Source organism: Rhea americana, unplaced genomic scaffold (genome assembly GCF_003343005.1).
Source record: "Rhea americana isolate MKP2758 unplaced genomic scaffold, rheAme1 scaffold_85, whole genome shotgun sequence".
Lineage (NCBI taxonomy): Eukaryota > Metazoa > Chordata > Aves > Rheiformes > Rheidae > Rhea > Rhea americana.
The window spans coordinates 437861-454030 of NW_028187034.1; the positions used below are offsets into that span (position 1 = coordinate 437861).

The 16170-nt window shown below is 43.3% G+C and overlaps 1 protein-coding gene across 7 annotated transcripts in view; it reads right to left on the bottom strand.

The window, feature by feature from the left end:
• Positions 1-16170, bottom strand: part of ZC3H7B (zinc finger CCCH-type containing 7B) — a 47355-nt gene that overhangs the window by 29906 nt on the left and 1279 nt on the right. For 4 of the 7 annotated variants that reach the window (XM_085323519.1, XM_085323520.1, XM_085323516.1 and 1 more), the window contains exons 2-8: positions 11006-11066; positions 9303-9336; positions 8744-8941; positions 7753-7911; positions 4199-4279; positions 2580-2639; positions 1133-1175 (exon numbers count right to left, since the gene is read on the bottom strand). In XM_085323519.1, the coding sequence (XP_085179645.1) occupies positions 1133-1175; positions 2580-2639; positions 4199-4279; positions 7753-7911; positions 8744-8941; positions 9303-9336; positions 11006-11058 (628 nt within the window). In that variant the 5' untranslated portion in view covers positions 11059-11066. The remainder of the gene's footprint in view (positions 1-1132; positions 1176-2579; positions 2640-4198; positions 4280-7752; positions 7912-8743; positions 8942-9302; positions 9337-11005; positions 11067-16170) is intronic. The other 3 variants (XM_085323522.1, XM_085323518.1, XM_085323521.1) reach the window with 2 other exon arrangements.

The window sequence follows — 16170 nt, forward strand, 5'->3', positions numbered from 1 at the left end:
CTTTGCTCAAATATATTTGAATGTGGGACAGTCAAGGTACCCTGCATCCACAGCCCTCCTCATGGCACACCAAACCTGAGGGCAATGGGATGAAGCATAAGACAGTTTCAGTGTCTCTGAAAATATCTCCTAGCAGAAAAGGTTCTCTCTGTCTAAACTACACAGGAGCTGGCATGCTGCTCTTATACAAAATCCTGATTAGACAAAGAGCTTACTGGAAGCAGTCATTCATCACTCTGCAATAAGAGTCCGGTTCATCTTGGTACAGTAAAATGATGTGAAATACTCCCCTTGTTTCACCAAACTGGGTCTCATGATTGTGCTCAGTAACTGAATTGGCATTCAAGAGACAACTAACATGTTTTCCAAAACAGACATCAAAACATCCCAATTATGAAATTAGGGTCTTTCTATAAAAAGAGTAATAGTTAATGCAGTGGTAAATCTTCATACTTAACACTACAGCTGCCTTTAAAAAGAGTAAAACCTGATATGCTCCAAGGCACCATTTAAATGTGCTAGCACACAATGAAGGACAAAACACTTAGCTTTCTACAGGGGCAGAGTTAAGGTCACTTGTTTTATGGCATGAGAAAAGCAACCACATATCTCTCATTCTGCTCTTCCTCAGTTCCTAGATTCCTAACTGAGAACATGGCTCCTCTTGGATCCCTCCCAACTCCCTTTGTTTTGATTTCCTCCATCTCAACTTCTTGGAGGACAAYATGCACACAGCACACAAGCAGTGGCCTACAACCTTAACTTCAGTTTAGCTGTATAGTTCTGGTTGAGAGTTTAAAGCAGAATCTCACTTTGCCGAGACCAGCTTTAGGAAAGCACCACTGCTGGGAGCTGTATACCTCAGCAGACTCTTAATTCCCAAAGGTGTCCCTCACTGTGCCTGCAAGAAAAGCTTTTCTCTCAGGGGTGCTAATAGGTAAGCACCTGATTTGCCTCATTTACCCTACAGACAGTGTCTCAGTAGCTGACCACGAATTTGGAGGAAGTAAGAAAAAAACATCTGAGTTAACAACAAGCCCACACACAGGAAGACAACAAACTTCTTGGACCTTCCAGCCTGGTCAGATACCTTACCGAAGCCACAAAAATCAGAGRGGAGAAATGTCTTTACCTATTTCGATGTCATCGATCGAACCCAAGCCATTGGAAGTGGTCTGCAAAGATGGTGTAAGGAAAATGAGAAAAATTATCACCAGAAATTCATCTTTTAAAAGATATTCATAATTCACAGGTGACCCTTTATCATCACCATATGTCTTTGGCTCTTTCTTTTCCTTTACTGCCTCTTTCAGTGCAAGAGCTGTAAAACCAATAAACTAAAAATCCATTATTCAAACAGCTTATTCATTTTCAACTCCAGCAGTGGCCAAACCCTGTTGCTGCATAGGAATACTAACTCTGCATAACATCCAACTATGTCAGTAAATATGTACATAAAAATGGGATTTTCACATGTGTATGAAAGTACCATATCCCAAGTCCCAGGACAAATCAATCAGTCAGCCCCATGCAGTGTGAGATCTGATTAGCCTGATCTTACACAACATTCCTTTTCTTAGTTCACATATTTTGCAATCTAATAACCACAAACTTTTACAGCAAACCCAAAACAGGAAAAGGTTTTTGCCAAAACAACTGCTGACTTAAAGCTTCAGGCAAGAAATAAAATAGGCCTACATTTTACAGAAACAAACAGGGGCAAGTATGCATGCTTTTGGCTTAAAATTGTAATGGCACTAGAAAAACATTACATTYAAACGAATGCATCTACTGCAGTAGTTTTTGCAACCTATAGTTTTTGCACTATTTTCAATTCTTGTAAAAAGAATTATTTTCAAATCAAAAACAAGGCACAATTATAAAAGAAAGGTGACTTGTTCTGCCACAAAGATGCAAAGACAGGTCACTGAACAGTGGCATGTAAATTGATTCTCTACTATCCCATCTTGTACCAAATGCCCATTTTTATGATTTGATAGTTTGTTTGTTTGCTTTAAGGAGAAATGTCAAATACCAAATACCATGTAAAAACATCAAGGTTGTTCTTTTTTGCCAGTTGCAAAGAAAGGAAATCAGCTATTCATTGTATTTTGGTTTAGCATTTTGTACAGTCATCTGCCCAAATGGTGACAGGATAATCCAAAGAATACACAAACATTTATTGTATGTACCTTGCTCTGTTCTGGACAATGGAACTAGACCACATGTTTTCACTTTATATGTTTCTTCAGCAGTTGCACTTTCTGATTTTTACTTAATGTTGCCCTACCTATGCAAAAACTAGAAAACTGAAACTGATTTAAAATACAAAAGAAAACAAACATTTGCAATAACTAAGATAAATAAGCATCTGAAATGCTCTAACTGCTGACAGCAGAAGTGTTTTCACTAGAAATATTTTCAAAGAAAGGAATTTTCTTGAAAATATTCCTTAAAAGGGAAACAATTAATATATTTAAATCTTAAAAGATGGCAATCAACTTGCAAGTAAATAAAACCCAGAAGCATTCTAGTAGCACATATCACGAACARTGAGAATCACAGGATGGGAACTCTACCTGATTTGATAAATTGATTGACGTGCCATTACTGAGTAAAGAGAATGTTTCCAATTCCTGCTGCAAGGAAGAGAAAGGTCTTAGAATAGAAATATCCCCTGAATGCCTGTAAACTATGTAAAGTTGGGTTAAAACATGGTTTCCTTTCAGGCACTGTCCACAGATATTAGGGAATGGGATTTCTTTTCATTTTAGCGGGGAAAAAAAAAGCCACCCCAAAAGGCATACCAATGTGACACAAGGGTACAGTTTACAGAATCCTGAAAAGGCTGCATATTTGTACTGGCCAGCTCAGTGTGAAACACACAACATTCAACACAACAAACTGAAAATTTACCCCCAAGAACAGAAATTCTTGCCTTTTCATTGAAAAATTACTATTCAGAGGAGGCTCTAAAGCCCTGGAATGAAAGATAGAAGTGAAACAAGACATAGCAAGCCGCTATCAAAATACCAATCACTACTTTTCAAATAATAATAATAAAAAAAATATTTTGGAATTTTTTGCTTTTATTTTTCAAGCATACAGGTGGTTTAAGCCCATCTCAACTGACTAACCTGACAGCAGCAAAAATGCTGCTTTGCAGAGTGCTGAGAGTCACTACAATGTGGAAGATTTTTTGGGTAGACCAATCACCCACATGAGTTTTGTAATGGACAGGCACAAGATGTTACATACGGATAGGCAGCCACAGTTACCTCAAAAGCTCTCTGCAAATTGGATGCACACAAATCACTTCACCGCATACTGCTAAGAGGCCCTTCTGGAGGTAGAACTTGCTGGCTCTTTAATGCACCGCACTGCATACAGTGTTGAGGGTGCAACCAGGCAGAGCAGACATGCAAACACAGGCTGTCAATCACTCAGTGAACTTCAGCCAAGACTGCTAGCAAACACCCCTTATTCCTGAAAGTGCATCCTGGGATCTTACATAACCAAGGTGGTTATATTGAGGAGTGCTAGCTGTGGCCCAACCATCTAGCTCCATCCCAGGATATGCATTAAAAAAAAAGTAGAATACTGCAGAATTTTCTTTTATTGCCAGGTTATACATCCAGCCATTGTGGTCAATTAATTAGACTCAGGACTCACTTTTTGCAGTCTCCTTTCCTGGCATCTGACCAGATGTGCACTTGTCATGTTACCAAAGGGGAGGTCTTCCCCCCATCATGGAGAAAGTTTATGGGAGGGCAACCCCATCAGCCACTGCTGATACAAAACCAGACACACCTCCGATGAGGCACAGGATCCCTCCCTTCTGATCTCGTAGCAGAGAAGGGACTCTGATGCAAAACCTCCTTTGGTATCAGGCCACATGTGCTTCTGCGGGGAGAGGGCGATGCTCCTAATGCATCAGAGGCCTCTCCTCTAAAACCAGCCAGGCTCTACTCTGCTTAGCTGGGGACACAGGAAACACCTCAGCAGCAATGGGGATAGAAATGGGTCAGGACAGAAGTGAGTCAGAAGGTCAGGACAAGGAGGGTACCCAGGGACCCACTGGAGGGGTCGCAGGCTAGCGTGTGTGTGTGTATAGCTGCAGAACTGCTTTTGCAAAAGTAAATCTGCAAGATCCAAAGGATAGTTACTCTTACACACACACACAAAAAAAAAGCCATACCTGAGGCCTCTTGTACGCTTTTCGAACTCTCAGTCCCAGCTTCTGGGCCAGCTCCTGTCCTAGCTGTGTGACGCTTTCATCCTAGGGACAAAACCACAGGAAGAACTGTTTCTGTTTTGCCTTCGGGGCACACATAATGCAACAAACAGAAGCACATGGTTGCAGCTACCCGCACTGGGTTGTGGCCAGAAGCCTCACTTGCAGCCAGCCGTAGGCAGGCAACTGCCAGAGGCAGCTCCAGGAGTCCATGCAGACCTGAGCGCTCCTGTCATTTAGCCCTTAGAGATGTTGAGTTTATACCAGAACCTTTTCCCACGTATTTTCAATGCTGCAGAAAATGAGAAGCAATTATCTGCCTCCAAGAAAGGATCCACTCTCCAAATGAAGGGTTCATGATCCCCATCGGCAAGACAGACCCTGGAAGGGCTGTCAGGCTACCAGTTCTCATGCCAGAGGCTGATACGGTTTCCACAAAGTCCCTGCATCTGGGAAGAAGAAAGAGCTTAGCACAGCCTGCCCCTTTCCTCTCTGCCAGCCACAGAGCTCATAATCAGCTAATAATCAATTTTGATACGCAGACAGTGCTCACTAATCTTTTATTCTATTCTTTTCTTTTTCTTTTTTTCTTTTTTTCTTTTTTTTTTTTTAAGTCAAAACCAAGTCTTAGTTTCCAACTCACTTACTTGTCACAAGGCATTTTGACTGATTTCAGCTCTGGTTAACCAGCCTCAGCTTAACTAAGCAGATCCTTCTGCTTTCTTCTCCGTACACCATTAACCATCCTCCCACCTCACTTCCAAGGCCCAGGTCTGCTCCCACACCACCTGGAGCTTTGGAGAAAGCTTTAGGCCATACATACACCATTCCCCTCCTTAGTTCTCTCCTCTCCAATTTTACCCGGACTAACAACCTGCCTCAACCCTCTTCAGTTATTTATCACCAGCAGGTCTTTCCTTCTGCTTTCCTCTTGATCCCCATTTGCAAAAATATTGAGTTTTTTCACTAGTTTCTTAAAAGAAAAAAAAAAGATTTGCTCAATCTGTTGTCGTATCTTTCCTTGATGCCTCAASGTCTCCTCCCTCATCTGCAGTCTTGAAGCTTGCCCTCTTCTCTCCGCTTACCAATGCGATTCTGGTYTTTCCAACCTCCTCCACCCCGCAGGTTCATCCTTTTGCTTTCACCCTCTCACTAGCCTCTAGTTTCTCCACCTCACACTATCAACATATTTTCAATTCAGAGTGCCACCTTTTGACTGTACTTGCTCCCCCTCAAGACTGGTCTGGTCACCACCTTCTCTGAACTCAGAATAGACAAAATCTAAACTAGTTTGTTCATTTTTTCGCCTCCATCTATTTTACACCCCTTCAGGGTGTACCTTCCTCTGCTGAAACTATCCCTGTACTCTCCAGGGACCCCTTCTTGGACAAATCTCATAGTCACTGCTCCTGCCCCACTCTCTTGCAACTCTCAGATCTTAMTGACACCATCACTCTTTATTAACATCATACCCTGATCATGTTTTCAATGCTCTGTTCTCTACTGGTTCTTCCAATTTTCCAAAAACCTCAAGAGTTCTTACTYCTGAGACAGACCTATAATACCACCACTTTTCATTGATCTCATGCTCCTAACTACAGGGTTTACCCTATCTAACTCCACGTGCCAGCCTGACTCTGCAGTGTCCTCTCTGATGCCCAGTAAATATCACGACAATACCAAGAATGCATCTTTCTCCAGACTGCCTCCAATTTCTTTCTTGCCATCATCAAACCAATTATTTTTTCTCCCCCACACACACACTTTTTTTTTGGGGGGGGGGCAGCAGTCCTGAGGTGGGTTATTTGCTCCTTGTCATTCCCCAGATCTGTTTTTAAGCTTCCCTTTCTTCCAGCCAAATCTCACCATCCGGTGCTTACTACCACCCATTTTAACAAGAAAATGCTCAAAAAAGGAATGCAACATGTTCTCCTGCAACATTCTAAACAAACATGCTACCTCCCTTTGTGCCCTACCAAAAACAGCCAACAGAGGAGTATCAACCTCATCATCCTGGGAACCTCTGCAAACTAGCAGCACTAAACACCTGCACCCAGAACCAAATTAACTCTGCTAGACAATGAATCAACTGAGTGGCAGATCTTTCATCACTGGAAGTTTTAATGCATGCTCTGTACTGACCACAAAGTTCTCAGCTGTTACAGCCTTATAAGCTGGAAGTACCCARGTGCTCCAGAGGTCTAGCAGCTGGAACAATGGAAAAGGAGTGAGATGATGGATAACATCTTGCCTTTGATGCAGATAAGGCATATGACTTCTGTTAATTGGGTAATAAGGTGATGGTAATTGTTAATTTACAAGAACGGACTTTTTAGACTAGAGGATGCAGACATCTTGACAAAGTATTTGTGAGCCTGAGCTGTCTTGACAAGGAGAATTTCCTAAAAAGTTTGTAGATCACAATGACTGTAATGATGACACGGGAAATATGTAAACACAACTGAATTGCTGTCTTAACCATATACTAATGGGGCTCAATTGCACTGTAGGATATATAGCCATTTATAGCTTTACATGAGCAAATGCATTAGACCATTTTTGTTAAAAAGGGGTATGTTTTTTTTAAAAAAACAGTTCTTTGAAACTTCCCTAAAATGATTCCTTTAATGTGTTTTGATCACCTTGTTCTGCCAGACTAAGGAAACTAGGAATTCAACAAGAGTAACTAATTGTTAGAAAGCCTTTGCTTTCAAAGGCTGCTTCTGTAATTCTAGCAATGAAGTTAACTTCCCCGATGAAGCAGATGCATTTTTCATGTAACAACATTAACATGATGAATCAGAACCAAATTTAGGAAAGACAACTAGTAATCACTAGGATCTATCTAATCACAGTCTCGTTTCCTGCTCAGTATGTGGCCCAAACAGAGGATACTAGCTCACCACAAGCATTGTTGGGAAAATACCTAGGGCCCAGTACATGTCAATAGTCCCCTCTGAACACAAGAGTTTACACACATATAAACAAAAAAATAATCATCGCACGTGATGTCAAGGACCCCTTCGCATGCCCCTCAAGAAATAATAAACTTTATCAGCTTGTCTTAAAATTACAAAATAAAGCATCAGATACTTTCACCTAAAACAGGCCAGGATACATGCTTTCCTTCCAGGGATCCATTTCCCATTTGTCCCGTGCTGATAGCAACTCTTGTTAGGCATATAAAAACAGCTAGTTAAAACAATCTTGTGGCCTTAACTCATATTTTGTCAGGGCAGGTATTTGCACTTCAAAAATTGGCCGCCAAATCTGCTGCCACTAATCRGTGTCTCCAACTGGCAGCATCCATAGAGGGCAACTTGGACTSAAAAAACATGGGAGTTCAAACACCCTCTCTGAGTCAGTAATACAGGATTGCTCAGCACAACCATGTCTCCAGGTAAAGCCAGCTTTTTCTCTTCCTCTGTCCTCAGGTCTCACACTAAACATTATGTTACAGAGGAGGGAAATGATGAAGTGTCACAGAAGTCAAGATGAGCTGTATGTCAAAAACTTACATGTGGAAGGGACAGCAAACATCGGCTATTACACTCATATGCTTCTTTGTGTCTTCCCAGTTCATTTAAGGAGCGGGCTTTCCGGAAGAGCGCTCGGATGTTCTCCTTGTCTAGACCCAAAGCCTTCTCACTGTCTTCCAGTGCCTTTTCGTACAAACCCTGCAAGGAAGAGAGTGCCTCGAGTCAGTTATGGCACTGCAGTTTCTAACTCCTCTCCCTGTCTGAATGCAAGTGTTTTGCCTCTCAGCAGAAAACAAGAATAYGTGAGGCAGTTGAAAATACATATATTATTATATGTATCACAAACAAACTCATATACAAACACAAAAAACCTACAGTAAAAGCACAATTCGTTAAGGCTTGCAAAACTGAAAAGTTAGAAAATGCCAGAACTAAGGCAGCTTGAGCAGCTTTACCTTACCTCCCTCTCTACCTTGGGCATGTTACATTTGACAGTCTTTATTTATGTGACTGCTTGCTAATTTTTTTCATCATATTCAGCCTCATATGAACAGGATGGACCTGCTGTGCAGTAGTGCCATAGAAGACAGCTGTTGCATTCCTAAAGAAAATGGAAGCATGCAGCCTTTTAGAGCCTGAATCCTTTTCCACGTGTGCTGACAACTTTATRTTTATGGGGAGGCAGGCAAACTTTCAGAGTAATGCTCAAAGAGCCAGTTCTGGAAGGCACTAGTCCTTTCCAATCTGATCCCTACATTTTATTAGTTCCTTCCAAACATGGAGCTGAACTGCATGCTCAGTCCTTTGGCTTGACCAACAACAGTAGGCTGCTTCTCCCTCACCTCCTTCCTCTGATCTTACAAGACACAGTGGGGATATATCAAAGTTTATGTGTTGTTGTCTCCTCCGGTGTTGGAGACTGGAGTGGAGAAAATCAGTTTAATCCCCTCCTGCCACCTTTTCCAATCGCATGGCACAGCAACCCAGACACCCTGCCTAGTTCTTGGAGATGATATGGGGAACTGCTCACCATGGCAAAGTAGCAGGCAGCTCGATTGACATGCAGTTTGCATAGGAGTTCCTTTGGGATGGTCACCTCATCGGAGGCTGCGTAATCCGCCACGTTCAGCCCTTCCACATACTGTACCAGTGAAAGCTTGAAATCCTTCTCTCGGAACAAGTCGTTGCCCTCTGCAAACAGGTTTCGCACCAGCTTCTGCAAAAAGGCCTGCGCAGTAGGGAGAGTGCAAATGACTAAAGCAGATGTTCAAAGGCAGAAAGAACTGCTTCCCAATTTCTCTTCCCTGTGTTTTAGCAGGCTTTCCAACCTTTTAAATTTTCCTGCCTTCCCATCCCCCTGTAAAACACCAATCTTTTTGTAGAGGACAATAATTTAAATAAATCTTCTTTCCTAAACACTTAATTGCCTTCTCCGCTCCCTGAAAGCTGTCCTTCTCAGAATCCTTAAAGCTTTAAATTGTAGAAAAAYTGTAATACATCATTTCACGCCCTTCACCTCTAGTATGTAAACTAACAGCTGTGCAATGTGAAAAAGGGTACCCAACTTCAGAAAACAAATTTCTGATTACCTCATAATCTTCTTGGCTTAGGGGTAATGTGGACCTAAAAAAAAGAGGAAATGCTCATGAAACAGGCATCCATGCAAACATATCCTTCTCTCTGATGAAGAGACCATTTTTATAGTCCTAGGTTTATCTAAGTGAGTTACAGAACATTTGAAGCGCTGGACTGGTCATTCCAAGACCACCTCAAATCCTTTGTGCGATCACAGAAAAGACATACAGTGATAAATGCAATCACTTTCCTCTGCATTACCTCAGCTACACACCTTTAGGCCTACACCATAAAAACAATGTCAAAGAAAGAAGAAAATAATGCAAGTTCTAGATACCCTTTAATTTTATCTGTTCTGGCCAACACTGCCAGACTGGAGACCCACAGAAATGGCAGTTCTTACATGGAGAACATTCATCCCACAGGAGCACTGACACTTAGGCAAAAGGTTACATCCTCTAAATCAGACCACATAGGTCATCCAGGTTTGGCTCACRAAGTATTTATTTTTTCCCTTCAAGAAGAAAACATCAGATTCTAGAGAGCCTTTGCTTAGCACCTTTCCCAGCCCTGTTCATCCTTGATATGTAGCATCACATAAACAATCTTAATGCCAGAGAATAAACTTTTCTGGATTTCACTAATACTGCTCCCTAAAACTAAACAGCAGAAGTGTCATGGCTTTGTAGGAAGTATTTAGGCTGCAGATAAAATTGGGCTACCCCTCTTTCATATCAAAACAAGCTAATAAATGAAACTTAATCTCGTTCAGACTCCAAGATACACTCCAGAAGCAAGAAAAACACCCTGCATTTCTAAATCATTTTCTTTCCAAGCAGCTTGTGCATTTTTATAAATTTTACCACAAAAATCCCTCAAAGCTGCCTCTCTGAAACTAGTCTTATCAGCCTCACTTGGTCTCAGACTAGGGTGAAAATATCATTGCCAGGCCCCAGGATACAGATATTGACATAGAAGATCTGGCTTTTTTGTCTCTTGTAGATGCACACAATTCAGCCATAATAAATGCAGGACCCAAAGTAGACCTTAAAAAAAAAAATCTGATTGTAATCTTGCTGCTTCCCTAACCACCATGAGTCTGAGGCTTTTGCTAATTCAGCCATTGGAGGAAAAAACACTATTGTACTTTATGAGGAGGGACTTGGACTCCTACCTACAACACGAATACTCACCTTAAGCTCTAGAAAGCTACAAGATAGTCACAGAAGAGTGACCTGAGACAACTACCAGCTTGGTAACTGTTAAAGAGCCCAGATCATCCACTTCTTCTACARGTACGATATGGGACATCTGGCAAGTCATTTACCCTGTTTTCCCTACCTGGAAAGTAAAAACGTTATCTTCCTTGCTAAGAAAGGCAGGATAATCTTGTTAAGAGTAGAAGACTTTGAGATCCTTGGGCCACAGATAAAGCAGAAGGTCCAACTAATGTTACAATTACGGTGACTATAAAGATTATTCTGTAACTGCAGTAGAGGACAAAACCCAAGAAAATTAAAATGATACCATTTCAAATTTAGAGAGCTGGTAGGATAAAAAGCACCTTGAAGAATCACAATGAAAATCCTCAGGACCAAWATATCTTCCCCATGCAGCAGCCCCCAAGCAATGAATAGGAAGAACTCAGTTCCCGCAGCCCTTGATACAAAGATAAGCACCTCCAAAGTCACAGGAAACAATGAGGTTATCCACTTACTGAATGAACTGAAGTCCCTTCTCTATTTCTTGTTTTCTCTTCTGTCTCTCCATTATAGTTGCTGCAGAGGAAGAAGAAAAAAAACAATACAAAATGAGTCATTACAGGTCTTGCTGGCAGTTAAGCAGCATGCTATTTCGCATGTGCTTGAATTTACTACTAACAAAATGTTCCAGACCAGATGCCCTGAACACTGAAGTCCTTGATTTATCTACACAGCAGACACAGGATGGCAAGCAACTCACTACCCAGCATCTGCTTTTTCTCACATGCCACTGCCAGGATACACAAGCAAAGAGAAATTACTTCAGTTTGAGCTCTCTATTTAGACTGCCAGTAAATAAAACAATGGGAACCAACAGTAATCAGGACTGCTTTCTAGGAAAAAAAAGTCACAACACCAACATTTCCCCAYACCGACAATGATTTCAGGAGTTTGTGCAGGGACACTCCCAAAATAAGCGGTTCTGATTACCTATCTGAGCCAGATTTAAACTTTTTTACAGCACAGCATACAAAACAAGTAACCTATATAGGGTGTCAGGAAGCATATGATAGAGAGAAACACTAAGGAAGAAGGAATTGCTTGCTATGTTTCACACAGAAGAACAGAGATGAATATAAGCCATGGGAATTTCAGGCTGAAGATCAGCAGGCAAACCCTACAGGCAAGGAGAGCAGAGACCTTTGAATGCTCTCCAGGAAAGAGGACAGGGGCCCATGCTGCAGTCTTTCAAATTGGGATGGGCAGTGCCTTAAGAAGACTCAAAAGAGAGTAAACTTCCCCGATCAGGGACACAATCAGGCAAAGTAACACGTCTGGGTTCAACCAGCTCTAGTCTGAGTCTCTAAGTGCAGACAAGTTAGGAATATGATGGACTTATTTTGGAGCAACAGCTCTGTTCTCAACTAAAGGGGTTTTGAATCACACCATTAGATACATGTGCTTCATCCTCTGTAGTTTGGGACCAAATCTGGAACAGCTCCCTGCCCTCCCCACAATATACAAAGGGCTGGCGTACAAGGAATAAGGAAGGGGAGAAGGGATGGCACTTTTTGTGGCAAGAAGGACTTGCTCGTGACCACAGATTTCCCAACCTTGCCATCTTCCAGTTGCGATCACTAAGGATGCTCAGCATTTGAGGAATGGTAACTTGGGGACAAAGACAGCAAGCACAGAAATACAGAGATGAGACAGAGCTGATGACACTGCGCTCCCAGCCTGGGATCACCTCGGAAGCGATTATGAGAAAAACTAAAAGTCTCTTCTCAACCCAAGCTACAATAGCTTGGAGAGCACTACTCCAGATCCCTTCTACACTGAGGCCATTCTTATGATTCTAAAAGTATCTTAAGACATCTAAGGGCCATTCAGACTTGAACAGGGTGAAGGGACCTTTATGGTATGTGAAAAAAAAAGTCAATCTTGACATCTTAAAAAACCCTTATTTATTTACCCTGCACTATACAAAATGTAGAAATACTAATGCCAGCCCTCTACCAAAAAGGAGAGTTGGAAGGAAGAGTTGAAAAAAAAAGACAGGAGCGCGATAAACACTGGAAAGAAATCACAGTAGAGGTATGCAAGGATTTGAAAGTGACACTCTGCAGTTTGTAAGTCATCAGACAGTAAATTTGAGAGCAATCTGGTCCAAACAGCAGGCGGAAAATTTTATGCAGTCGCATTTGGATTGGGATGGGCATGCACAGCAAGAAAGGGAAAGCCAGGATGCCAACAGAAAAGGTGAGTGACAATCAAGGTCTCTATAAAGGCTTTTAGCAGAAGTGATGGAGAAGAGCAGAAGTGATGGAGAAGAGCAGGTAGACTTCAGTACAACATGAACAGAAGGCCTGTAATGATTCATAAATAACATGGATAATGAGCAATCAGGAAGAGAAGGAAATTTAACAAGGAGACTGAGGTTATTATGATCACTAAAGCTACAGACAGAAAGGCTTGGGGAGTAGAAAAAGAGAGCAAGCCATTGATTTGATGTTATTTCTCTTTGCATGAAGTTCTGCAAAGTCAGAAGAAGTAAGACTGAACAGATAAGGTGGAGAGAAGTAGTAGGAACCAGGTAGTAGTGACAGCCATAAAAAAGGACAGAGCTACCCAGAGCAGTGCAGAACAGAACTGTGAGGGTCATCAGAGATGAATGTGGGGAAAGAGTCAACACAGAAAGTGAGAAGAGATAAATTCGAGGGGGAGGGGAAGAAGAGTCAAGGGGACACTCACAGAGGCTCATGACAGAAAGCACAGGGAAGAAGGAGGAGTTTCAAACTGGCTAGGCCCTGAGGGCACTAAGAAGCTTTAAACACCCAGACTAGCCTCACCTGAGACCCCCACCATCCACCCACTGCCCATGGCTCAGGGGCTCTATTTAACTCAGGCCCAGGCACACAGCCCTTGTCTTAGCTACACTGTAGGTTCACCTCTCTTCAGTCCTGTCTCCTAGATAGACCTTGGATCTATGCTYTCGGTAAGCTGTCTCCAGTCCTGTCTCCGGTACCACCTCCTACTGCTGGACTCCCTCGATGGACCTTGGACCAGAATCATCATTTCACCTTGTCTGAGACTGCAGGTGGACCCTCTCACCAGCACCTTGCTCTGCCCACCCTGTTCAGATACAGTGGGATTGCACCCCAGTTGGTGAGAGCACACTCACTGCCTGTGCTGTTTTCACCTTTGGCTCCTGGCTCAACCTCCTCTGAGGAGCAGCCTGGCTCTTGAGGCTCCCTGACACAAGCCACATGGGAGAGAACAAAAGGCACAGAAGTGAAGCAGTGGCCCACAGAGAGTATAGGTGAAGTGGAGAAAGCAGTTCAACACTGGCTGCTCATCACTAAACCAGTAGCTGCATTCCAGAAATGTTATGGCACACCTTCAAAATTTTCAAAAGAAGGGACATCACCTTGGAAAGTCTGCAATAGACATMGCTTACTCCAACCTCTGCTACTGACCTCAGCTCTTTTCTTAAAATACTATTTCAAGGAGGGAGGCAGAGAAGATCAGTTCAGTACCTGTTTTCATGGTTACCTTCACCCCACTGATAAAACATCCTACACAGCAGGATGAGGGTGTGTGTTACAACCAGAACTGATTGCTGCTGCATGTTCACACAGAACAGCATTCAAATCCTATCAACCAAAGGCTGGAGTGAGGCCAAAGGCCTATGGGGAAAGGCTCTAAAACTTCTTACTCAACTATAGAAAGTTATCTTCTTGCATCCTGGAGCTCCCCTTCAGCTTGTTTTCTCCTCATCACTATTGACAAATTGGCCTACTGTATTCTACTGAATCCAACACACCTATAGGCATCCTTACTTCACTTTGATGGCTCACCAACCARCTGCACCTCCATAAGTCCCATAATACCCAACTACAGTTTTGATCCTTGCTACAACTCACCCCCCAAGACCTCTATCCTTTGCATGCTGTTTACTTTCTTCAGTCCTAGCCTCAGCTTCCACAGGCCTGATCTCTCCTCCACACCGTTGCACTCTGATACTCCCACACATTCCTATCCCCTTTAAAGCAGGTGACCAGCTTCCTCTGCAAAGCTCAGTCACATCCTCATGTTTATGTCACAGCTTTATACATAAGAYTCATCTTCTCACTGTAACACCCTCAAAATGCATACCACACTCTGCAACCCTAATAACTTCTCGTATCTCTCAGGAACGATGACCCTTCCCATTCAATCTCACTCCATACCACTACCCTCCATCACACAAAACAGGCTTCTCTTCCACCTCATGCCTTCCCCACTACTGACCATTTTGACCATGCTTACTCCTTTTGCCCCTCATACCTGGGCCACCCCCTAGCAAACTCAGTCACTTCTGCCTCCTTTTTTCATTCCAGCCTCCTCATGGTGCCTCATTCTACGCTTGCATCAAACTGCAGACCCAAATATACAACAACCGGTACATGTCACACTTCCGATGTGCACCATACCACAACTGATTCATAATTAATTATAAGCAAAAAGTCTGTTTAACTTTTGTTTTCTTGATTTTTAATTATATTTAGAAATATAGTGGAAAGCATCAAGCAATAAGCCTTTTCTCCCCAAATCTGTCTGTCCAGACTTGTCTACTCAAATCACCAGCAGAATTTGAATCCAGAACACACATATCCCCACCACAGAACTCAAGCGTTTCAGTCACAGAGATGATGATTATCCCCCTCTGGTCCAGTATCTACAGGGGACTTTATTCACAGTTTGTCAATGAGTTACAAACTACTTGACAGACGGAAACAAAATACTACAGATCAGCAAAACTGTTTCCGTGCTTTCTGAAGGAAGCACAAGCCAGTAAGCAGGCTAACTAAATCACAGACTTGATAGATTCACTCTAGGAGACAACACAAGACAAATGGAAAGACTCAACTCTACCTTATTATGGACCTGGCTGTTATTCTCAACCCTGCCAGAATTGAATTTGTGCAAAGTTTTTTATAATGTATTTGTGGCATGGCAATGTGTCCACGCTTGACTGACTTCCAGGCTTCGATTGTAACGTTTCAGTCAGAAACGAATGCACCGAGACGTGAGCGGCAGGCTGCAGAGCCGAGACAGGAACTCGGCCCCGGGCTCTGCGCGCRCTCCTCTAGGCAAAAGGCTCCAGGATCTGCTAATCTGCAAATACGGAGTCTCTAATGGGCAGCAATTTGGCCGCCTTGGTTGTGCAGCAGAACAGGTAACCGGATTCACGTCAAGCAGAAGCCAAGCCACGTGGCCCACTACAAACGAGGGCTCTCGCTCGCTCTCGGGAGCTGATSCCCGCCACTCCCCGCTCACGGGGCTTGAACACTGCTCACACCCGACCGCTCTCCGGGCCCCAAAGCCGCGCTCCGCCACCGCCTCCAACCACCTTGTCCCTACGCCTGCCGCGTCCGTTCCCCCCTGCCCCAGACACGCGACGGCCCCCGAGAGCGGCTGCTCTCCCGCGCCCTGGCGCCTCGCCTCTCCCGCTCCTTCCCTGCGCCCTGGCCCGCGCCACCCGCTGCCCCTGCTCCCCTCCAGCCCCAGCCCGCGAGGCGCGGGGCTGCTTCCCCCCACCCCTCCCAAAAGCTCCCTCCTTATTTCGGGCCCACCCAGCCCCCATTTTCACTTAAAAAGTTAAAGCGCCGGCTCGGTTTTCACACGCGAGAAGCAGCTG